The sequence below is a fragment of the Drosophila elegans genome, unplaced genomic scaffold, assembly GCF_018152505.1.
Source record: "Drosophila elegans isolate 14027-0461.03 unplaced genomic scaffold, ASM1815250v1 contig_3, whole genome shotgun sequence".
Classification (NCBI taxonomy): Eukaryota; Metazoa; Arthropoda; class Insecta; order Diptera; family Drosophilidae; genus Drosophila; species Drosophila elegans.
In genome coordinates, this window is record NW_024545677.1 from 9,795 (window position 1) to 35,918 (window position 26,124).

The 26,124-nt window shown below is 35.1% G+C and overlaps 1 protein-coding gene across 1 annotated transcript in view; it reads left to right on the forward strand.

Moving 5' to 3' along the window:
• The first annotated feature begins 232 nt into the window (after positions 1-232).
• Positions 233-26,124, forward strand: part of LOC108146931 — a 176,524-nt gene continuing 150,632 nt past the window's right edge. Inside the window, 6 exon segments of the mRNA XM_041708590.1 lie at positions 233-359; positions 17,896-18,069; positions 18,936-19,376; positions 19,379-21,327; positions 21,329-21,640; positions 21,643-22,461. Coding sequence (XP_041564524.1) covers positions 281-359; positions 17,896-18,069; positions 18,936-19,376; positions 19,379-21,327; positions 21,329-21,640; positions 21,643-22,461 — 3,774 coding nt within the window. The 5' untranslated portion in view covers positions 233-280.

The following is a 26,124-nucleotide window of genomic DNA, read 5'->3' on the forward strand; positions in this document are numbered from 1 at the left end:
CATAATAGATACACATTAGAGCAACAATACCTGTCAATCATATTTTTTTAATTTTGTTTCTTTATAGATATTGTGTTGAATATAAACTAAAGCTTTGAAATAAATAAAAAGTTTTATTTTATAAGGAAATGGAAAGAGTCTAGACAAGAAAATCGACCCTTTCCGATGTGGACCAGCACCGCAAAATTAAACAAACGTTTTTAACTTGTCGGATTGAATTTTATGTGTAGGGGTTGTGAAAGACTTTCGCATACAAGCTCGACTATAACACGCTTTGGAAATGGAGCATCTGGATCTTGCGGGCTATCTTGGCAGCACAACCCAAAGTTGGAATTGTCTGGGCGCATTTGATCAGCAAGGTATGTGCTACGTTTCGAAAAGTAGGACTCAAAGAAAAGAAGATCACGATGGCTAAAGCAAGAAAGAAAGAAAGGAAGCTAAATAAGGCAACTTGAAGTTTTTAATATATCCTTGCAGCTATTACAAAAGCTAAATATTCTATACAACGACTATAGTTCGATTTGCATACCTATACTAGCTTATTTTGAGTCATTATAATTATTTTGTCCATATCGAAAAAATGCGTACATTGCAGTGTTTCTGTTCAATTCTGTATCACTTGTTTACCTACATACATAAAATAGATTATGCATATGTTATTCTATGGTGTAAAAACTTTAGTTTTAACAATTTTTACAAACTATGTCCAGCTCTAGCATATAACTTGTATTAGAAAGTTGAAGAACGTTCTTTTTGTAGTAGAACAAGCTATCGATCGGTTAAGCAGAACTGGATTTAAAAATATAAGTTAAAAAATTCTGTCATACAAAATACAATTTAATTTTGTAAGGCAGTATATTAATTAAAGTGATGTGGGATACACACTATATTTTGTTTCAATCTGGTGCTTAAACAAATAAATCAAAAGGATTTTTGACCCATGAGCAGGCCATGTAAGAAGCATGGACGCTCTTTGTTGATAGGTATTACGAGACCGATTCGCCCTGGAAACTGCAATTGTTTGAGCTCGAATGGCATATTTATCGGGCTTATTGGGATATATTAAGCTTCATTGTTGAATTTTTCAGTCAAAATTGTTGGCGCGATAAAATTGTTCATCAATTTCTTGACTCAGAGCCTGGTGCTGTCGAAGAAGAAATGTAAACATTTTCAATGTAAGAACGTGCGGTGGCATGCCCTGGAAATCAAGTGAATTCATGAATTGAGTTCGAAAACCGACGACTTCGTATAAATTCACCACAGTATCGATATGTTTTCTTATTCCATTTTAAATGGTGAAGTTGATGATATTGGCATCCACGTTTTTATACCCTTGCAGAGGGTATTATAATTTTAGTCAGAAGTTTGCAACGCAGTGAATGAGACATCTCCGACCCTATAAATTATATATATTCTTGATCAGCATCACTATCTATCCATGTACGTCCGTCTGTCCGTCCGTTTCTACGCAAACTAGTCTTTCAGTTTTAAAGATAGCTTTAATGAAACTTTCCTCTATATGCTATAGTCGTCCGATTTTGATGAAATTTAAACCATAATTCTGAAATATTTAACCCTTTCTATTTGTCGAAGAACTAATAGAAAAATTAAAAAACAGCAAAGTTATAATTTTTTTGTATTTTTTCCGACTGTTCCTATGGGAGCTATGATATAGCCGTCCGATTTTTATGAAATTTAAACCGTAATTGTGAAATATTTAACCATTACCATATGTCGAAGAACTAAAAAAAAGCAAAGTTGTAATTTTTTTTATACCCTTGCAGAGGGTATTATAATTTCAGTCAGAAGTTTGCAGCGCAGTGAAGAAGACATCTCCGACCCTATGAAGTATATATATTCTTGATCAGCATCACTAGCCGAGTCGATCTAGCCATGTCCGTCTGTCCGTCCGTCTGTCCGTGTGTCAGTCTGTCCGTCCGTTTCTACGCAAACTAGTCTCTCAGTTTTAAAGCTATCTGCATGAAACTTTCCCAAAAGTTGTCTTCCTATTGCAGGTAGTAGGATCGGACGACTATATAATATAGCTGCCATAGGAAAATATAACTTTGCTGTTTTTTAATATTTTTTATTAGTTCTTGGACATATAGTAATGGTTAAATACTTCAGAATCATCAAAATCGGACGACTATATAATATAGCTCCCATAGGAACAATCGAAAAAATAAACAAAAAATTATAACTTTGTCGTTTTCTAATTTTTTTGTAGTTCTTGGAGATATAGTAATGGTTAAGTATTTCAGAATTACGTTTAAATTTCGTCAAAATCGGACGACTATAGCATATAGCTCCCATAGGAACAATCGTATAGCTGCCATAGGAACTATCGAATAATTAAGCTGCAAATCATCATAGCTTCAATGTTTTTAAACATACACACATGTAAATCATAATTTAAACGTTTTCAAGAGTATTTAGTTTTTGAAATAGATGCAAGGGTATATAAACTTCGGCTGGCCGAAGTTTGCTTGCTTTCTTGTTTTTTATTTATTTTTATGATTGTTCCTATGGGAGCTATATGCTATAGTCGTCAGATTTTGATGAAATTTAAACCGTAATTCTAGAATATATAACCATTACTATATCTCGAAGATCTAAAAAAAATTTAAAAACAGCAAAGTTATAATACTATAACATAAAGCTCCCATAAAAACAATAAATATATTAAAAAATAAAAATTTTAAAAATTTAAACTTTTTAAATATGTAATTTTTTTCAGAAATTCTTTTGATTATTTTATTATTTGACAGTTGTGAATTATTCTTTTATTTATTAAAATTGGAATTTTATTATTAAAATCGGAAAACGATATCATATAGCTGCCAAAGGAACTATCGAATAATTATGCTGCAAATCATCATAGCTTCAATGTTTTTAAACATATACGCAAGTAAATCATAATTTTAATGTTTTCAAGAATATTTCGTTTTTGCAATAGCTGCAAGGGTATATGAACTTCGGCTCGCCGAAGTTTGCTTCCTTTCCTGTCCTAATACCTACTCCCATTTATTTTGTGAAACTAAAACGAAATGCTTCCGTAAATGCGACTATAATAAGCCCCACTACTTGATTACCGGATACAACAGGACAATTGCACAATTGCATGTGTATGAAAAGTGCCACTGAATTATTCTATAGCGTTTTAAATACGTTTTTTAATGAATGCGTTCCTGACAGTCTTCCTCCAAGACATAACAGAACTCCGTGGTTTACACAAGAGCTTCAAAGACTTAAAAACCTATAAATAAACACTTACAAAAAGTACAAAAGGTCGAGAAAGCCATCTGATTTTTATACCCTTGTAGAGAGTATTATAATTTCAGTCAGAAGTTTGCAACGCAGTGAAGGAGACATCTCCGACCCTATAAAGTATAAATATTCTTGATCAGCATCACTAGCCGAGTCGATCTAGCCATGTCCGTCTGTCCGTCCTTCTGTCCGTCTGTCCGTCCTTCTGTCCGTCTGTCCGTCCGTCTGTCCGTCCGTCTGTCCGTCCGTTTCTACGCAAACTAGTCTCTCAGTTTTGAAGCTATCTGCATGAAACTTTCCCAAAAGTTGTCTTTCTATTGCAGGTAGTATATAAGTCGGATCGAGCTGGATCGGACGACTATAGCATATAGCTCCCATAGGGACAATCGGAAAAATACATTTAAAAAAATATATTTTTGGTGTTTTTTAATTTTTTTTAGATTTTTGAGATATAGTAAAAGTTAAATATTTCAGAATTACGGTTAAAATTTTATCAAAATCGGACGACTATAGCATATAGCTTCTATAGGAACAATCATAAAAAAAATAAAAAAATATTGTAACTTTGGTGTTTTTTAATATTTTTTTTAGTTCTTCGAGATATAGTAATGGTTTAATATTTCAGAATTACGTTTTAAATTTCATCAAAATCGGACGACAATATCATAAAGCTCCCATTGAAATAATAAAAATATATATTATAACTATCTAATAATTGAGTTGCAAATCATCATAGCTTCAATGTTTTCAGACATATACGCAAGTAAATCATTATTTTAATGTTTTAAAAAATATTTGATTTTTTGCAATAGCTGCAAGGGTATATGAACTTCGGCTTGCCGAAGTTTGCTTACTTTCTTGTTAAATTTTTATTTAGTTCTTCGAGATATAGTAATGGTTAAATATTTCAGAATGACGGTTTAAATTTCTTCAAAATCGGACGACTATAGCATATAGCTCCCATAGGAACAATCGTATAGCTGCCATAGGAACTATCGAACGTTAAATCATAATTTTAACGTTTTCAAGAGTATTAAGTTTTTGAAATAGTTGCAAGGGTATATGAACTTCGGCTTGCCGAAGTTTGCTTGCTTTCTCGTTTTTTATATTTTTTTGACATTTAGTAAAAGTTAAAATTTCGGAATTACGGTTTAAATTTAATCAAAATCGGACGACTATAATTTTTGGAAGATTAATGTCGTCCAATTTTAAAACAATAAAAATATTAAAAAAAAAAACAATTTTTATACCCTTGCAGAGGGTATTATAATTTCAGTCAGAAGTTTGCAACGCAGTGTAGGAGACATCTCCGACCCTATAAAGTATATATATTCTTGATCAGCATCACAAGGCGAGTCGATCTAGCCATGTCCGTCTGTCCGTCTGTCCGTCCGTTTCTACGCAAACTAGTCTCTCAGTTTTAAAGCTATCTGCATGAAACTTTTCCAAAAGTTGTCTTTCTATTGCAGGTAGTATATAAGTCGGAACGAGCCGGATCGGACGACTATAGCATATAGCTCCCATAGGAACAATCGGAAAAATAAATGAAAAAAAATTATAACTTTGCTGTTTTTTAATTTTTTGTTCAGTTCTTCGACATTTAGTAATGGTTAAATATTTCCAATTTACGGTTTAAATTTCATCAAAATCGGACGACTATTGCATATAGCTCCCATAGGAACAATCGGAAAAATAAATGAAAAAAAATTATAACTTTGCTGTTTTTTAATTTTTTGTTCAGTTCTTCGACATTTAGTAATGGTTAAATATTTCCGATTTACGTTTTAAATTTCATCAAAATCGGACGACTATAGCATATAGCTCCCTTAGGAACAATCGGAAGAATAAATGAAAAAAAATTATAACTTTTCTGTTTTTAAAATTTTTTTTCAGTTCTTCGACATATAGCAATGGTTAAATATTTCAGAATTATGGTTTAGATTTTATCAAAATCGGACGTCTATATCATATAGCTCCCATAGAAATAATAAAAATATATAAAATATCTGTTGAATAATTGAGCTGCTAATCATCATAGCTTCACTGTTTTTAAACATATACGCAAGTAAATCATAATTTTAATGTTTTCAAAAATTTTAAATTCTTGCAACAGCTGCAAGGGTATATGAACTTCGGCTTGCCGAAGTTTGCTTCCTTTCTTGTTTTATAAATGTAATTTTATTTTGCTGGTTTTTTTAAAAATTCTGAGTTTTTAATAATTTGATTGTTCAGAATTACGCTTTTCATTTTATTAAAATCGGAAAACGACATCATATAGCTGCCATAGGAACTAACGAATAATTGAGCTGCAAATCATCATAGCTTCACAGTTTTTAAACATATACGCAAGTAAATGATAGTTTTTAATGATTTCAAGAATATTTAATATTTGCAATAGCTGCAATGGTATATTTGCTCTCTTTCTTGTTTTTATATAATTTCAAATGGTATATTAATTTCAGTCAGAAGATCACTTTTCCGACCCTAATAGCACCATATAAAATATCTGATATCAATTTTTGTGACGAAAAATGAATATGCATTCGACTAAATAAATACACTTTTTAAATGTTCCCATTCGTAACGCTAAACTACAAAATGTATGTGTAGGCAAAATACCTGTATAAAGCGGTTCGAATGGAAAACTCTGGTAATGGAAACAGTATGAGCACCGGTAAGCGTGCTCAAGGAGACTACTATATATAGCCGAAATTTTCGAAGTCAACTCAGAATAGTCCGATCTTAAAAAATGATATAGTAATGCTAAGAGTTTAAGAAAGACATTTGGTTTCGGAGAAATGGAGGTGAAAGTGCAAACAAAATGTTGTCTTTTACTAGAGCTTTTGGGGCCGGTGGAGCAAAAAGTCTTACATTTATAGCATGGATGTATTCTCGCTTTAAAAATGCGTCCAACGACACCACAATTATCTCTTAATCCGGTACTCTGTTTGAAAGATATTGAACAAGCAAGACAAATACAGCGTTTTTGAAACGAGCACTATTTTCCGTTTTTGGTTTGTATGTGCGAAATAATGCGATGTTTGAGGGTTTTGAAACCATTTTTACTTACTTATTTACAATCTTGACATAATTTCTTCAAGTATAATATTTACGGAACTATAACCAAAATAAGGTTTTTGTGTTCACAGTTTAGTAATTGTTTTGAAAATGCCAGTAAAGATTTCCGTTTATTTTCGAGTTCTTATAGCTTTTTAGATTACGAAACTTTCGACATATCACAAAAACACCTCCTAACGAGGTGACGAAAAATGGATCGGCATTCGACTATATAAATACACTTTTTGAATGTTCCCATTCGGACCGCTATATCCAGGAATTTTCCAAGTGTATAAAAACAGCGAAGTTATATTTATACCCTAGCAGAGGGTATTATAGTTTCCGTCAGAAGTTGGAAACGCAGTGAAGGAGACATCTTCGACCCTATAAAGTGCATATATTCTTGATCAGCATCATTAGGAGAGTCGATCTAGCCATGTCCGTCTGTCTGTCCGTCTGTCCGTCCGTTCCTGCGCAAACTAGTCTCCCAGATTTAAAGCTATCAGCATGAAACTTTCCCAAAAGTTGTCGTCCGAATTTGATAAAATTTAAACCGTAATTCTATTTAACCATCAAAGCTGCAAGGGTATATGAACTTCGGCTTGCCGAAGTTTGCTTCCTTTCTTGTTTTTATTATTTTTCCGATTGTTCCTATGGGAACTATATGCTATAGTCGTCCGATCCGGCTCACTCCGACTTATATACTACCTGCAATAGAAAGACAACTTTTGGGAAAGTTTCATGCGTATAGCTAAAATCTGAGGGACTAGTTTGCGTAGAAACGGACGGACAGACGGACATGGCTAAATTGATTTTCCTAGTGATGCTGATCAAGAATATATATACTTTATAGGGTCGGAAACGTCTCCTTCACTGCGTTGCAAACTTCTGACCCTCTGCAAGGGTATAAAAAATTATAACTTATTTTAATTTTTTATACCCTTGCAGAGGGTATTATAATTTAAGTCAGAAGTTTGCAACGCAGTGAAGGAGACATCTCCGACCCTATAAAGTATATATATTCTTGATCAGCATCACTAGTAGAGTCGATCTAGCCATGTCCGTCTGTCCGTCCGTCTGTCCGTCTGTCCGTCCGTTTATATGCAAACTTGTCTCTCAATTTTAAAGCTATCTGCATGAAACTTTCCCAAAAGTTGTCTTTCTGTTGAAGGTAGTATATAAGTCGGATCGAGCCGGATCGGACGACTATAGAATATAGCTCCCATAGTGACAATCGGAAAAATAAATTAAAAACAAGAAAGAAAGCAAACTTCGGCAAGCCGAAGTTCATATACCCTTGCAGCTATCGCAAGAATTAAATATTTTTGAAAACATTAAAATTATGATTTACTTGCGTATATGTTTAAAAACATTGAAGCTATGACGATTTGCAGCTTAATTATTTGATTGTTCTTTTATATATTTTTATTATTTGTATGGGAGCTATATGATATAGTCGTCCGATTTTGATGAAATTTAAACCATAATTCTGAAATATTTACCCATTGCTATATGTCGAAGAACTAAAAAAAAAATTAAAAAACAGCAAAGTTATAATTTTTTTTTCAATTATTTTTCCGATTGTTCCTATGGGAGCTATATGCTATAGTCGTCCGATTTTGATGAAATTTTAATCATAATTCTACAATATTTAGCAATTGCTATACGTCGAAGAACTAAACAAAAAATTAAAAAACAGCAAAGTTATAATTTTTTTTCAATTATTTTTCCGATTGTTCCTATGGGAGCTATATGCTATAGTCGTCCGATTTTGATGAAATTTAAACCATAATTCTGAAATATTTAACCATTACTAAGTGTCGAAGGATTAAACAAAAAATTAAAAAACAGCAAAGTTATAATTTTTTTCATTTATTTTTCCGATTGTTCCTATGGGAGCTATATGCTATAGTCGTCCGATTTTGATGAAATTTAAACCGTAAATCGGAAATATTTAACCATTACTATACGTCGAAGAACAAAACAAAAAATTAAAAAACAGCAAAGTTATAATTTTTTTTCATTTATTTTTCCGATTATTCCTATGGGAGCTATATGCTATAGTCGTCCGATCCGGCTCGTTCCGACTTATATACTACCTGCAATAGAAAGACGCCTTTTGGGAAAGTTTCATGCAGATAGCTTTAAAACTGAGAGACTAGTTTGCATATAAACGGACGGACAGACGGACAGACGGACGGACAGACGGACATGGCTAGATCGACTCTACTAGTGATGCTGATCAAGAATATATATACTTTATAGGGTCGGAAACGTCTCCTTCACTGCGTTGCAAACTTCTGACTGAAATTATAATACCCTCTGCAAGGGTATAAAAAATATTTTTGTTTGGTGTTTTTTTAATTTTTTTTTTTAGATCTGCGAGATATAGTAATAGTTAAATATTTCAGAATTACGGTTAAAATTTCATCAAAATCGGACGACTATAGCATATAGCTCCCATAGGAACAATCATAAAAAAAATATAAATATATTATTTCTTTGGTGTTTCTTAATTTTGTTTTTAGTTCTTCGAGATATATATATATTTTAGAATTACGGTTTAAATTTCATAAAAATCGGACGACTATAGCATATAGCTCCCATAGGAACAATCATAAAAAATAAATAAAAAAAATTATAACTTTGGTGTTTTTAATTTTTTTTTTAGTTCTTCGAGATATAGTAATGGTTAAATATTTCAGAGTTACGATTTAAATTTCATCAAAATCGGACGAATAAAGCATAAAGCTCCCATAGAAACAATCATAAAAAAATAAAAAAAAATTATAACTTTGGTGTTTTTTAATTTTGTTTTTAGTTCTTCGAGATATAGTAATGGTTATATATCTGCGAGATATAGTAATAGTTAAATATTTCAGAATTACGGTTAAAATTTCATCAAAATCGGACGACTATAGCATATAGCTCCCATAGGACCAATCATAAAAAAAATATAAAAAAACAAGAAAGAACGCAAACTTCGGCAAGCCGAAGTTCATATACCCTTGCAGCTATCGCAAGAATTAAATATTTTTGAAAACATTAAAATTATGATTTACTTGCGTATATGTTTAAAAACATTGAAGCTATGACGATTTGCAGCTTAATTATTTGATTGTTCTTTTATATATTTTTATTGTTTGTATGGGAGCTATATGATATAGTCGTCCGATTTTGATGAAATTTAAACCATAATTCTGAAATATTTAACCATTGCTATATGTCGAAGAACTAAAAAAAAAATTAAAAAACAGCAAAGTTATAATTTTTTTTCAATTATTTTTCCGATTGTTCCTATGGGAGCTATATGCTATAGTCGTCCGATTTTGATGAAATTTTAACCATAATTCTGAAATATTTAACCATTGCTGTATGTCGAAGAACTAAACAAAAAATTTAAAAAACAGCAAAGTTACAATTTTTTTCAATTATTTTTCCGATTGTTCCTATGGGAGCTATATGGTATAGTCGTCCGATTTTGATGAAATTTTAACCATAATTCTGAAATATTTAGCCATTGCTTTATGTCGAAGAACAAAACAAAAAATTAAAGAACAGCAAAGTTATAATTTTTTTTCAATTATTTTTCCGATTGTTCCTATGGGAGCTATATTCTATAGTCGTCCGATTTTGATGAAAGTTAAACCATAATTCTGAAATATTTAACCATTGCTATATGTCGAAGAACTAAACAAAAAATTAAAAAACAGCAAAGTTATAATTTTTTTCAATTATTTTTCCGATTGTTCCTATGGGAGCTATATGCTATAGTCGTCCGATCCGGCTCGTTCCGACTTATATACTACCTGCAATAAAAAGACACTTTTTGGGAAAGTTTCATGCAGATAGCTTTAAAACTGAGAGACTAGTTTGCATATAAACGGACGGACAGACGGACGGACATACGGACATGGCTAGATCGACTCTAATAGTGATGCTGATCAAGAATATATATACTTTATAGGGTCGGAAACGTCTCCTTCACTGCGTTGCAAACTTCTGACTGAAATTATAATACCCTCTGCAAGGGTATAATTATAACTTTGGTGTTTTTTAATTTTGTTTTTAGTTCTTCGAGATACATATATATTTTAGAATTACGGTTTAAATTTCATAAAAATCGGACGACTGTAGCAAATAGCTCCCATAGGAACAATCATAAAAAATAAATAAAAAAAATTATAAATTTGGTGTTTTTTAATTTTTTTTTTAGTTCTTCGAGATATAGTAATGGTTATATATTTTAGAATTACGGTTTAAATTTCATCAAAATCGGACGACTATAACATAAAGCTCCCATGAAAGCAATAAATATATTAAAAAATACAAATTTTAAAAATTTAAACTTTTTTAATATGTAATTTTTTTCAGAAATTGGAATGCGTATAGCTAAAAACTGAGGGACTAGTTTGCGTAGAAACGGACGGACAGACGGACATGGCTAAATCGATTTTCCTAGTGATGCTGATCAAGAATATATATACTTTATAGGGTCGGAAACGTCTCCTTCACTGCGTTGCAAACTTCTGACCCTCTGCAAGGGTATAAAAAATTATAACTTATTTTAATTTTTTATACTCTTGCAGAGGGTATTATAATTTCAGTCAGAAGTTTGCAACGCAGTGAAGGAGACATCTCCGACCCTATAAAGTATATATATTCTTGATCAGCATCACTAGTCGAGTCGATCTAGCCATAACCGTCTGTCCGTCTGTCCGTCCGTCTGTCCGTCTGTCCGTCTGTCAGTCTGTCCGTCCGTTTCTACGCAAACTTGTCTCTCAATTTTAAGGCTATCTGCATGAAACTTTCCCAAAAGTTGTCTTTTTTATTGAAGGTAGTATATAAGTCGGATCGAGCCGGATCGGACGACTATAGCATATAGCTCCCATAGAAACAATCATAAAAAAATAAAAAAAAATTATAACTTTGGTGTTTTTTAATTTTGTTTTTAGTTCTTCGAGATATAGTAATGGTTATATATCTGCGAGATATAGTAATAGTTAAATATTTCAGAATTACGGTTAAAATTTCATCAAAATCGGACGACTATAGCATATAGCTCCCATAGGAACAATCATAAAAAAATATATAAAAACAAGAAAGAACGCAAACTTCGGCAAGCCGAAGTTCATATACCCTTGCAGCTATCGCAAGAATTAAATATTTTTGAAAACATTAAAATTATGATTTACTTGCGTATATGTTTAAAAACATTGAAGCTATGACGATTTGCAGCTTAATTATTTGATTGTTCTTTAATATATTTTTATTGTTTGTATGGGAGCTATATGATATAGTCGTCCGATTTTGATGAAATTTAAACCATAATTCTGAAATATTTAACCATTGCTATATGTCAAAGAACTAAAAAAAAAATTAAAAAACAGCAAAGTTATAATTTTTTTTCAATTATTTTTCCGATTGTTCCTATGGGAGCTATATGCTATAGTCGTCCGATTTTGATGAAATTTTAACCATAATTCTGAAATTTTTAACCATTGCTGTATGTCGAAGAACTAAACAAAAATTTAAAAAACAGCAAAGTTACAATTTTTTTTCAATTATTTTTCCGATTGTTCCTATGGGAGCTATATGGTATAGTCGTCCGATTTTGATGAAATTTTAACCATAATTCTGAAATATTTAGCCATTGCTTTATGTCGAAGAACAAAACAAAAAATTAAAGAACAGCAAAGTTATAATTTTTTTCAATTATTTTTCCGATTGTTCCTATGGGAGCTATATTCTATAGTCGTCCGATTTTGATGAAAGTTAAACCATAATTCTGAAATATTTAACCATTGCTATATGTCGAAGAACTAAACAAAAAATTAAAAAACAGCAAAGTTATAATTTTTTTTCAATTATTTTTCCGATTGTTCCTATGGGAGCTATATGCTATAGTCGTCCGATCCGGCTCGTTCCGACTTATATACTACCTGCAATAAAAAGACACTTTTTGGGAAAGTTTCATGCAGATAGCTTTAAAACTGAGAGACTAGTTTGCATATAAACGGACGGACAGACGGACAGACGGACGGACATACGGACATGGCTAGATCGACTCTAATAGTGATGCTGATCAAGAATATATATACTTTATAGGGTCGGAAACGTCTCCTTCACTGCGTTGCAAACTTCTGACTGAAATTATAATACCCTCTGCAAGGGTATAATTATAACTTTGGTGTTTTTTAATTTTGTTTTTAGTTCTTCGAGATACATATATATTTTAGAATTACGGTTTAAATTTCATAAAAATCGGACGACTGTAGCAAATAGCTCCCATAGGAACAATCATAAAAAATAAATAAAAAAAAATTATAAATTTGGTGTTTTTTAATTTTTTTTTTAGTTCTTCGAGATATAGTAATGGTTATATATTTTAGAATTACGGTTTAAATTTCATCAAAATCGGACGACTATAACATAAAGCTCCCATGAAAGCAATAAATATATTAAAAAAATACAAATTTTAAAAATTTAAACTTTTTTAATATGTAATTTTTTTCAGAAATTGGAATGCGTATAGCTAAAAACTGAGGGACTAGTTTGCGTAGAAACGGACGGACAGACGGACATGGCTAAATCGATTTTCCTAGTGATGCTGATCAAGAATATATATACTTTATAGGGTCGGAAACGTCTCCTTCACTGCGTTGCAAACTTCTGACCCTCTGCAAGGGTATAAAAAATTATAACTTATTTTAATTTTTTATACTCTTGCAGAGGGTATTATAATTTCAGTCAGAAGTTTGCAACGCAGTGAAGGAGACATCTCCGACCCTATAAAGTATATATATTCTTGATCAGCATCACTAGTCGAGTCGATCTAGCCATAACCGTCTGTCCGTCTGTCCGTCCGTCTGTCCGTCTGTCCGTCTGTCAGTCTGTCCGTCCGTTTCTACGCAAACTTGTCTCTCAATTTTAAGGCTATCTGCATGAAACTTTCCCAAAAGTTGTCTTTTTATTGAAGGTAGTATATAAGTCGGATCGAGCCGGATCGGACGACTATAGCATATAGCTCCCATAGGGACAATCGGAAAAATAAATTTAAAAAAATATATTTTTGGTGTTTTTTAATTTTGTTTTTAGTTCTTCGAGATATATATGTATTTTAGAATTACGGTTTAAATTTCATAAAAATCGGACGACTATAGCATATAGCTCCCATAGGAACAATCGGAAAAATAAATGAAAAAAACTTATAACTTTGTTGTTTTTTAATTTTTTTTAGTTCTTCGAGATATAGTAATAGTTCAATATTTCAGAATTACGGTTAAAATTTCATCAAAATCGGACGACTACAGCATATAGCTCTTTGGTATTTTTTAATAAAAATAAATAAAAACAAGAAAGACAGCAAACTTCGGCAAGCCGAAGTTCATATACCCTTGCAGCTATTGCAAGAATTTAACATTTTTGAAAACATTAAAATTATGATTTACTGCGTATATGTTTAAAAACATTGAAGCTATGATGATTAGCAACCCAATTATTTGATAGTTATTTTATATATTTTTATTATTTCTATGGGAGCTATATGATATAGACGTCCGATTTTGATAAAATCTAAACCATAATTCTGAAATATTTAACCATTGCTATATGTCGAAGAACTGAACAAAAAAATTGAAAAACAGAAAAGTTATAATTTTTTTCATTTATTTTTCCGATTGTTCCTTTGGGAGCTATATGCTATAGTCGTCCGATTTTGATGAAATTTAAACCGTAAATCGGAAATATTTAACCATTACTAAATGTCGAAGGACTTAACAAAAAATTAAAAAACAGAAAAGTTTTAATTTTTTTCATTTATTTTTCCGATTGTTCCTATGGGAGCTATATGCTATAGTCGTCCGATTTTGATGAAATTTAAACCGTAAGTCGGAAATATTTAACCATTACTAAAAGTCGAAGAACTAAACAAAAAATTAAAAAACAGCAAAGTTATAATTTTTTTTTCATTTATTTTTCCGATTGTTCCTATGGGAGCTATATGCTATAGTCGTCCGATCCGGCTCGTTCCGACTTATATACTACCTGCAATAGAAAGACAACTTTTGGGAAAGTTTCATGCAGATAGCTTTAAAACTGAGAGACTAGTTTGCATATAAACAGACGGACAGACGGACAGACTGACAGACGGACAGACGGACATGGCTAGATCGACTCTACTAGTGATGCTGATCAAGAATATATATACTTTATAGGGTCGGAGATGTCTCCTTCACTGCGTTGCAAACTTCTGACTGAAATTATAATACCCTCTGCAAGGGTATACAAATGATAACTTTGGGGTTTTTTAATTTTTTTTTTAGTTCTTCGAGATATAGTGATGGGTAAATATTTCAGAATTACGGTTTAAATTTCATCGAAATCGGACGACTATAACATAAAGCTCCCATGGGAACAAAACAAATTTTAAAAAATTTAAATTATTTATTTGTAATTTTTTTAGAAATTCTTTTTGATTAATTTAAAATTTGACAGTTCAGAATTAGGCTTTTAATTTTATTAAAATCGGAAAACAATATCATAGGAACTATCAAATAATTGAGCTGCAAATCTTCATAGCTTCAATGTAAACATACCGCAAGTCAATCATAGTTTTAGTGTTTTCAAGAATATTTATTTTTTTCAATAGCTGCAAGGGTATTTGAACTTCGGCTTGCCGAAGTTTTCTTCATGTTTTGTTTTTTTCATATTTTTTCCCATGGGAGCTGTAAGATATAGTCGACCGATTCGACTACTACTAGAAATAGTTTTAAAACGAGTGGACAAACAGACGGTCATGGCTAGATCGACTCTTCTAGTGAAGATGATAGAGTCGGGAATGTGTCCTTCTGACTGAAATTATAATACCATTTGCAAGGATATAAAAAGGATATAAAAATAACGAGAAAGTTGTCTGGCTCCCAAAAGAACATTTAATTTTTCATAACTTCGTCGTTTTTAAGATATTTGCTGCCCAACAAAAAAAAAATCCAGAATTCTAAAAATTTTCATTTTGAGATATACCAAAAAAAATGCATAACTTTTGAACGAAGCATCGGATCGAAGTGAATTGGGAGTCATTCGACGCGTATTATAAACAAAATTTAAACAGTGCCAAAAGAAGTTGAATATTTTGCAAGCCCGCGCTTTCTCCCTAACGAATTAATTTTCCTAAAGTCTTGGTATGCAATCCTTTGTCATTTAATAGTCTGCTATGCTGTGATAACACACTTTTCTGTACAAATTTACGTTTGCGAATTCTTCAACGTTTAAAAATTCAACCCATTTCAGATCTTTAAGATGAAAAATTCTTATAAGAGCTTTGTTAAGTAAAGTGGAAACATAAGCAAGGGTAATATGTACCAAAATAATTTTTGTATGATTAGGAGTCAGAACTGAGTTATTTCAATGTCCAAGTTATGAAAGCGCCTCCTGGGCATTGTATTGGCGTACTTTTATAAAAATTTGATTTTAGGATTCCTGTAAAAATAAATAACAATATTAAAAAAACAAATTACAAAAAAATTAAAGCTTTTTTTTAAATTTATAAACGTCTATACAAAAACAGATAAATTGCTTTAAAAAGTTAAAAACCACTAACACAGCCCTGCATAATAAAAACATCATCATCATGTCGATAACGAAACTAGTTAAATCAAAATAAAATTAATTTTCTTGGTAAAGTTAATATCAGAAATTTTTGGAGTTGAAGGTGTGATCGTCACTGCGTTCTTGCCTCGTCAAGAGGATTTTTTAGAACCTTGCAGAGGGTATTATAATTTCAGTCAGAAGTTTGCAACGCAGTGAAGGAGACATCTCCAACCCTATTAAGTATATATATTCTTGATCAGCATCACTAGCCGAGTCGATCTAGCCATGTCAGTCTGTCCGTCCGTCTGTCCGTCTGTCCTTCTGTCAGTCTGTCCGTCTGTCCGTCCGTTTCTACGCAAACTAGTCTCTCAGTTTTAAAGCTATCTGCATGGAACTTTCCCAAAAGTTGTCTTTCTATTGCAGGTAGTATATAAGTCGGATCGAGCCGGATCGGACGACTATAGCATATAGCTCACATAGGGACAATCGGAAAAATAAATTTAAAAAATATATATTTTTGGTGTTTTTTAATATTTTTTTTAGCTCTTCGAGATGTAGTAATAGTTAAATATTTCAGAATTATGGTTAAAATTTCATCAAAATCGGACGACTATAACATATAGCTCCCATAGGAACAATCATAATAAAAAAAAAATTATAACTTTGGTGTTTTTTAATTTTGTTTTTAGTACTTCATGACATAGTAATGGTTATATATTTTAGAATTACGGTTTAAATTTCATAAAAATCGGACGACTATAGCATATAGCTCCCATAGGAACAATCATAAAAATAAATAAAAAAAAATAATAACTTTGGTGTTTTTTAATTTTTTTTTTAGTTCTTCGAGATATAGTAATGGTTAAATATTTCAGAGTTACGATTTAAATTTCATCAAAATCGGACGACTATAGCATATAGCTCCCATAGGAACAATTGTATAGCTGCCATAGGAACTATCGAATAATTAAGCTGCAAATCATCATAGCTTCAATGTTTTTAAACATACACACAAGTAAATCATAATTTAAACGTTTTAAAGAGTATTTAGTTTTTGAAATGCTTGCTTTGCTTCCTTTCTTGTTTTTGTTTAATATATTTTAAATGTGAGTCAGAATTTTTCAGAGCACTCCAAAGTTTAAAAAGACTTTAATTAATTCTAAACAAGAAAGGAAGCACACTTCGGCAAGCTGAAGTTCATATACCCTTGCAGCTATTGCAAGAAATAAATATTTTTGAAAACATTAAAATTATGATTTTATTTCTAAAAGCATTGAAGCAATGATGATTTGCATATTTGTATTTGTATATTTTTATTATTTCTACATGAGCTATATGAAATAGTTCTCCGATTTTGATGAAATTTAAACCGTAATTCTGAAATAGTTAACCATTACTATATGTCGAAGAGCTAAAAAAAAATTAAGAAACAGCAAAGTTATAATTTTTTTTTATTTATATTTTCGATTGTTCCTATGGAAGCTATATGCTATAGTCGACCGATCCGGCTCGTTCCGACTTATATACTACCTGCAATAGAAAGACAACTTTTTTGAAAGTTTCATGCAGATAGCTTTAAAACTGAGAGACTAGTTTGCGTAGAAACGGACGGACAGACGGACGGACAGACGGACGGACAGACGGACGGACAGACGGACGGACAGACGGACGGACAGACGGACGGACAGACGGACGGACAGACGGACGGACAGACGGACGGACAGACGGACGGACGGACAGACGGACAGACGGACGGACAGACGGACGGACAGACGGACGGACTGGCTAGAACGACTCGCCTAGTGATGGTGATCAAGAATATATACACTTTATAGGGTCGGAGATGTCTCCTTCACTGTGTTGCAAACTTCTGACAGAAATTATAATACCCTCTGCAAAGGTATAAAAAGAATAAAAAAACACGCCTAAAAATCGAAAAGAATCGGGACATAATAACAGTATTCCGTCGATTTATTTTAGATGCTGTTTACTTGTCCAGTTCTCGGCAAATCTTGGAGCCCATCATGGAGGAGACTAGCGAAGACGAGGAACATGGCCAGTGCACCTGGAGTGGCTGCCCAGAGCAGCGCTTCAGCTATTGGAGCTCCATTAAGTCTGAATCGGGCACAATGGTACGCATAGATGTGATTAAGGGTAAGCTGCTATAAATATACAATTCCCTTTTTATACCCTTGCAGAGAGTATTTTAATTTCAGTCAGAAGACCCTATAAAGTATATATGTTCTTGATCAGCATCACTAGGAGAGTCGATCTTGCCATGTCCGTCTGTCCGTCCGTTTCTACGAAAACTAGTCTCTCAAAAGTTGTATTTCTATTGCAGGTCGTATAGAAGTCGGAAGGAGCCGGATCGAACGACTATAGCATATAGCTCCCATAGGAACAATCGGAAAAATAAATAAAAAAAATTATAACTTTGGTGTTTTTAATTTTTTTTTAGTTCTTCGACATGCAGTAATGGGTTAATTATTTCAGAATTACGGTTTAAATTTCATCAAAATCGGACGACTATATCATAAAGTTCCCATAGGAACAATCGGAAAAATAATTATAACTTTGCTGTTTTTAAATATTTTTTTTTGTTGTTCAACAAATAGTAATAGTCAAATATTTCAGAATAACGGTTAAAATTTCATCAAAATCGGACGACTATATCATATAGCTCCCATGGAAACTATAAAACTATATAAAAAAATGTTTCTTTTTAAATGTAACTTTTCTATTTTGTACTTTTTTAAAAATTCTTATTAATAATTTGACAGTTCAGAATAACGCCTTTAATTTTATTAAAATCGAAAACGATATCATAAAGCTGCCATAGGAACTATCGAATAATTGAGCTGCGAATCATCATAGCTTGAATGTTTTTAAGCATATACGCAAGTAAATCATTATTTGATTGATTTCAAGAATATTAAGTTTTGCAATAGCTGCAAGGGTATATGAACTTTGGCTTGCCGAAGTTTGCTTCCTTTCTTGTTTAATTAAACTTTTTCATGAAGATGTCGATTCCATGTCTGAGCGTGACTTTGCCTGCCCGCCCAAGAGACCAAGGCATAGTTTGGAGACCGATCCTTGCCAGGGTTTTGAGGATAACGTCCTGATGCGCCGTCCTCAGCGTCAGCATTCCGAGTACCACAATAGTTTAGAGCGCTTTCTGGTCCCAGATACATGTGCTCGGGATAGCTGTGGAAGCCAGAGCCAGCGAAGCAACTCAGGCAATCGGCGCGGCGGCTTCTTTGAGGACTATAATTCGGACAATGACTCCTACCACTCGCTATCACGCAGCTCTTCTTTGGTGCTGTTTGAGTCCCTCGAGCGGCAGCTTACACTCCAGGAGCAACACCAAAGTATGAGCACTTTGGGCAACAGCTCGCCCTCGCTTTTTACCTGCGAGCTAGGTGCCTCAACTCGACCCAGTGACAGCAATCCAGAGAGCAGAAGGAATCTTCGTCGTCCCTGTCGCTAATAAAGCGATATGAGTCTAGCGATGGTCGTCTGCATCAGACGTACTACGAGCTGAACAAGCTTAAATTTGAGGACCAGCAGCGACTCTTCTTCAAGTGCGCGCACCAGACTGAACTGAAGTCCGACTCGGAGACCTGCTCCAGTTCCAGCTCGTCCAGCGATAGCAGTAGTCACAGCCTTCAAAGATCGTATCTCGGCAGCGGAAATGCAAGGATAACTAAAATTCAGTCTATAACGGCCACCCGGCGAGTGCCGCCCAACTCTACCAAAAATCGATCGGAAGTCTCTGGCTACTGTGAGCTCAGAACTCTGCAGCTAGAAAAGTCTAAATGCACACCAATGAATTTCGAAAAGCTCAGCGAGGAGGAGGAGGAACTGGTGCTACTGGAGGAGGGCTCGCCGCATTCCCGAAACTCTCCTGATTTGTGTCTGCCCAAAATAGCGCAGACTACGGACACCGCCGCAACGCCATGCTCTCCGTGCTCTCCTTCGTTGTCTATTTATAGTTTTCCTGAGAGGGCCGGCTCTCAGACCGAAATGTCTTCGCCTCTTCCGTCCCCGACCGGATCGACCACATCAACGTCGTCTCTCGCCTCGTTTACTTGGCTACGTAACAGTTTGCCCGACATCCGCGAGCCGCGAGGTCCACTCTCATTTCGAATTGGCAACCTGTATTCCCCTTACAGCTCCGTTCTGGGCCCAAGCAGCCACAGCTTCCGTAGCCAGAGCAGCAGTTCCAACGACAGCAGCTTGCCTACAACGACCTCTTTTCCCAACGAACTGCAACAGCTTGGACTGCGCCGCCGCCTGCGTCACAACCAGCACACGAACAGCAGCGTGAGTAACAGCTGCAGCGAGGCGTTTTTCTTTGCGCGAGACCAATCCCGCGACGACTTTTTCCTTGAATGTCAGAGTATTCGGAGGAGCTGCAGCGTGAGCGAGAGTGCCAGGCGAACATTGTGTGTGGCCAGTGCAGGGTATCTTAACGCTAGCTACCAAAACCTTACACTTCTGGACTACGCGGACGCTTGTCCGCCAAAAGAGCATTTAGAGAGAAATCACAAGAGGAGCAAGTCGGAAGACATGTCGGGAGGTATCTACGAACAGATTATCTGCAAGAACAACTTCTTGCTGGACGAAATCAGCAAGATATATGACAAAAATATTTCCATACTGACGGATAAGCCGATTCAGGAGGAGACGTTGCCGCCGCCAGGGGACTGTATTTCTAATGCACCCGAGGAGCCCCAAATGCAGCACGTGCAGCTGATTATTAAGCAGCCACCGCGCCACAAGGGTTCGGCTAGTAACCCCAAACAGTCTTTCGGCAAGACTTTTGACCAAGACCCAACCAATCTGAGCACCAATTACGCTCAGAGCCTTGAGCACTGTCACTTTGACTTGCAGAACATTGCGGTTCCGTGCCACCAGCAAGTCATCTCGCAAAGACCACTGCCGAAGCGGCAGTTTCAGTCCTTAAAGCAACGCAGCCTGGTAAGCAGCACGCCAAATCTATCGGCTTGTGACAACGACCGGCAGGAGCCGGAGGACGAAATCTACGTGAATAGTGCTCACACCTCAATGCACCACTTGCCTAAACCTTTAGGTATACTACTGCACGCCGGGTCGCGACACTCGTTTGGCAAGGAAGTTAGCTTCTGTCCGGTGGTGAGCAAGTACTGCTGGCAGCCAAACGACGATCAGTGTCAGTCCAGCGAGCAGGGTCCCTCGAGCGACGAAGATATGCAGGACGCTACTGTAGTGCACAACACTAAAGAGAATGAAAACATTTCCTCGCTTTACGAACAAAACCAGGCGCTGCACTTAAGAAAGTCGTCGATCGAAGAGAACGCCACCACCGAATATAAAGTCAACATCGCCACACCCGATTGCTTCGGTCAAAGAACCGAAGCTAAAACCACTTTCGGAAAGCGAGCTTGCAACAAGCAGCGCAGTCAGTCTTGAACCTTGCGTTGTCGCAAACTTGTCGTTCAATTCAGCACATGAAGCGAACGCACGACCCCTGAGTCTAACCCTGCCTATTCTAAGCGAGCCGCCTACCAACCGCGCCCTCCACATTCTGTACGCCTCACAGCAACTGCTTGAGCTTAACGAGAGTCCCCAGACAAGCGAGATGCTGCCAACCACGACTGTGGGCAGGGCCGACGAAAAACAGCCCGGCCCTAAGGGCTTCCTTTCCAGAATTACCAACGGTCTCCGCTTCTCTCTGCGCCGAAAAAAAAGCTACAGAATCTGGAGCATCGTGACGAGAAGGGGACGCCTAATCAGATATTGGTGCTCAAGGCTTCGCCCATTAAGAATAGCACCGGAAGCGCCAAGTCATGCGACAGTTTGCATATCCCGCTGAAGCCATCGAGAATACCACAATTGGAAGACAGCAAGGCATGCACTGCCAGTGTAAACAGCAGCCGTCAGCTGGGGCACCTAGGCAAGACCCCAACCCTGCAAAAAGTGGTGATCTGTAAGCCGCCGCTGCCCAAGCTGCCAACCCGGAGTGGCAACCAGTCACCTTCGCCTTTGGGAGTTGCTGCTAGCGGCACCACAGCTGCCAATGCCACCGAACTGCTTCTAAGTGCCGAACAGGAACAGTACAAGCTTGTCGGTAATCAGTTGACGGCGGACTTCAATGCGGAAAATATGCGGGGCACTAAGTTACCATCGCGGGTGAGCGTCGCACTAACGACGAATATGTTCACGGCCAGGCCCACTGTGGTTACCGCCGTTCCGGTGGCTGTTCCTCCCATGCGAGAGGGAGGTAAGATGGGTTTGATCGAAACCAATCTGGACACTCATGAAACGGTCATTTCGGGGAAGACGCGTTCGCTTATGGACATAAAATTCAACCCTCTTAGCTTTTCGAACAAGGCTTACCTTGTAAAGCGTCTAAATTTGACCAGGGCTATCTACGACATGGACAATATAGACGGAGAAGCTGTCATACCCTCTACAGGCAAAGGTTGCGTCCCAATCGCGTCCGTTCGCAGGCCGCACAAGAGTATGGAGTTTCTGATGGACAAGGAGAATCAGAAGTTTGTTTTGGTGAGTGCATAAGTTTTCCGAAAGATACCACTTTTTCTTTACTTTTAGGATTTACCTAAGAATGTAGTATTTTCTTATTTTAAATAATAATAATATTAGGTGTACAAGTAGAAAACCGCCGTTTTTTTCATAGTTTGAGGCTTTATAGCGTAAAAATAGCTACATACTGATTATTCAAAATAGAGAGCTCCTGTGATGGATTCTTGTTGTGTCTAACAAGAATCTTCATCCAACAGAGTCTCCAAAGCTTCATCTTCAAACTTTTTCACGGGACCCGGCCGATCCTTGTCTTCCACGTCATAATCACCATTTTTGAATTTCACGAACCATTCTCGGCACGTTCTTTCACTGACTCACTATATGTTGCCACAATCATTCGACGCACTTCAGCAGCAGATTTTTTTGGATGAAACGCGAAAAGCAAAATCTCCCGCAAATGACGCTTATCCGGTTAAAATTTCGACGTATTCGCGCACCAACAAAAAAATGGACAATGAGAATAGACGAGCGAGATGATGTGGAGTTGTTGACCGATACCTAAGCTTGCTATGTGATGCTTCTGATCGGAATTCCCTCACCGATTTCCAAAGGTGGCGCCACCCAGTGGAAAACGGCGGTTTTCTACTTGTACACCCAATAATAATAATTAAATTCAGTGTAGAATTTAATTATTATCATAAAATCTGGTACAAAAGAAGTTAATTGGAGAAAAATTTAATTTTTTCGTGTCGGCTATGCAAAAAAAAACAAAAACTTTTCATTTAAATTTAATCTTTAGGGTTAAAATTTTAACCCACACACAAAATAATTGAACCAGCGAGGTTTTTATTGCCTAATAAATCTTTCGTATTATAATTACTAATTTGCAATTCATTGAATCAATTCATTTAAATCGAAAAATCGTCCAGAGATTTTAGCGATAAAACCTTAATTTTCTGGTGTAGATGACCTCCCATATTCAAAAATAACACTCAAAATTGGTATAATTTTTTAAAGTTTATAAAACGTTTTTTTCCAGTGGCCAATTTTATTTTGTATCTCCAGTGTTGTTTAGCCCATTTCGGTCATCGACAGCTTATTTTACTAGCTTTTAATGTTGAGGTTAATAACTTGTTAGATTCGTGAATGTTCCATCTTCAAGATAAAATTATTTTCGGTTTTCAGTTTAAAAAAAAAAAAAGAATTTCTAAACAAAACAAGAAAGGAAGCAAACTTCGGCAAGCCGAAGTTCATATACCCTTGCAGCTATTTCAAAAACTAAACACTCTTTAAAACGTTTTAATTATGATTTACTTGCGTGTATGTTTAAAAACATTGAAGCTATGATGATTTGCAGCTTAATTATTCGATAGTTCCTATGGCAGCTATACAATTGTTCCTATGGGAGCTATATGCTATAGTCGTCCGATTTTGATGAAATTTAAACCGTAATTTTGAAATATTTAACCATCACTATATCTCGAAGAACTAAAAAAAAAATTAAAAAACACCAAATTTATAATTTTTTTTTGTGTTTTTCCGATTGTTCCTATGGGAGCTATATGCTATAGTCGACCGATCCGGCTCTTTCCGACTTATATATTACCTGCAATAGAAAGACAACTTTTGGGAAAGTTTCATGCAGATAGCTTTAAAACTGAGAGACTAGTTTGCGTAGAAACGGACGGACAGACTGACAGACGGACGGACAGGCGGACGGACAGACGGACGGACATGGCTAGATCGACTCTTCTAGATCTGCTGATCAAGAATATATATACTTTATAGGGTCGGAGTAGTCTCTTTCACTGGGTTGCAAACTTCTGACTGAAATTATAATACTCTCTACAAGGGTATAAAAATCAGATGGCTTGCTCGCCCTTTTGTACTTTTTGTAAGTATTTGTTTTTAGGTTTTTAAGTCTTTGAAGCTCTTGTGTAAACCACGGAGTTCTGTTATGTCTTGGAGGAAGACTCTCAGGAACGCATTCATTAAAAAACGTATTTAAAACGCTATAGAATAATTCAGTGGCACTTTCCATACACATGCAATTGTGCAATTGTCCTGTTGTATTCGGTAATCAACTAGTGGGGCTTATTATAGTCGCATTTACGGAAGCATTTCGTTTTAGTTTCACAAAATAAATGGGAATAGGTATTAGGACAGGAAAGGAAGCAAACTTCGGCGAGCCGAAGTTCATATACCCTTACAGCTATTGCAAAAGCGAAATATTCTTGAACACATTAAAATTATGATAAAAGTGAAAGTTGAATAAACTTAAAATCCAGAAGGCATTTACGTTTGGGCAAAAGTTTAAGGCTGTTTTTATACCCTTGCAGAGGGTATAATAATTTCAGTCGGACGTTTGCAACGCAGTGAAGGAGACATCCGATTTTCGATTTTTCCGATTGTTCCTATGGGAGCTATATGATATAGTCGTCCGATTTTGATGAAATTTAAAACGTAATTCTGAAATAGTTAACCATTACTATATGTCGAAAAACTAATAGAAAAATTTAAAAACGGCAAAGTTATAATTATACCCTTGCAGAGGGTATTATAATTTCAGTCAGAAGTTTGCAACGCAGTGAAGGAGACGTTTCCGACCCTATAAAGTATATATATTCTTGATCAGCATCACTAGTAGAGTCGATCTAGCCATGTCCGTCTGTCCGTCCGTCTGTCCGTCCGTTTATATGCAAACTAGTCTCTCAGTTTTAAAGCTATATGCATGAAACTTTCCCAAAAGTTGTCTTTCTATTGCAGGTAGTATATAAGTCGAAACGAGCCGGATCGGACGACTATAGCATATAGCTCCCATAGGAACAATCAGAAAAATAATTGAAAAAAAATTATAACTTTGCTGTTTTTTAATTTTTTGTTTAGTTCTTCGACATATAGCAATGGTTAAATATTTCAGAATTATGGTTTCAATTTCATCAAAATCGGACGACTATAGCATATAGCTCCCATAGGAACAATCGGAAAAATAATTGAAAAAAAATTATAAATTTGCTGTTTTTTAATTTTTTGTTTAGTTCTTCGACATATAGCAATGGTTAAATATTTCAGAATTATGGTTTAAATTTCATCAAAATCGGACGACTATATCATATAGCTCCCATACAAATAATAAAAATATATAAAAGAACAATCAAATTATTAAGCTGCAAATCGTCATAGCTTCAATGTTTTTAAACATATACGCAAGTAAATCATAATTTTAATGTTTTCAAAAATATTTAATTCTTGCGATAGCTGCAAGGGTATATGAACTTCGGCTTGCCGAAGTTTGCATTCTTTCTTGTTTTTTTTGTATTTTTTTCCGATTGTTCCTATGGGAGCTATATGATATAGTCGTTTTGATGAAATTTAAAACGTAAATCGAAAATATTTAACCATTACTATATGTCGAAGAAATAAAAAAAAAATTAAAAAACAGCAAAGTTATAATTTTTTTTTATTTTATTCTTCGATTGTTCCCATGGGAGCTATATGCTATAGTCGTCCGATCCGGCTCGTTCCGACTTATATACTACCTGCAATAGAAAGACAACTTTTGGGAAAGTTTCATGCAGATAGCTTTAAAACTGAGAGACTAGTTTGCGTAGAAACGGACGGACAGACTGACAGACGGACATGGCTAGATCGACTTTGCTGGTGATACTGATCAAGAATATATAT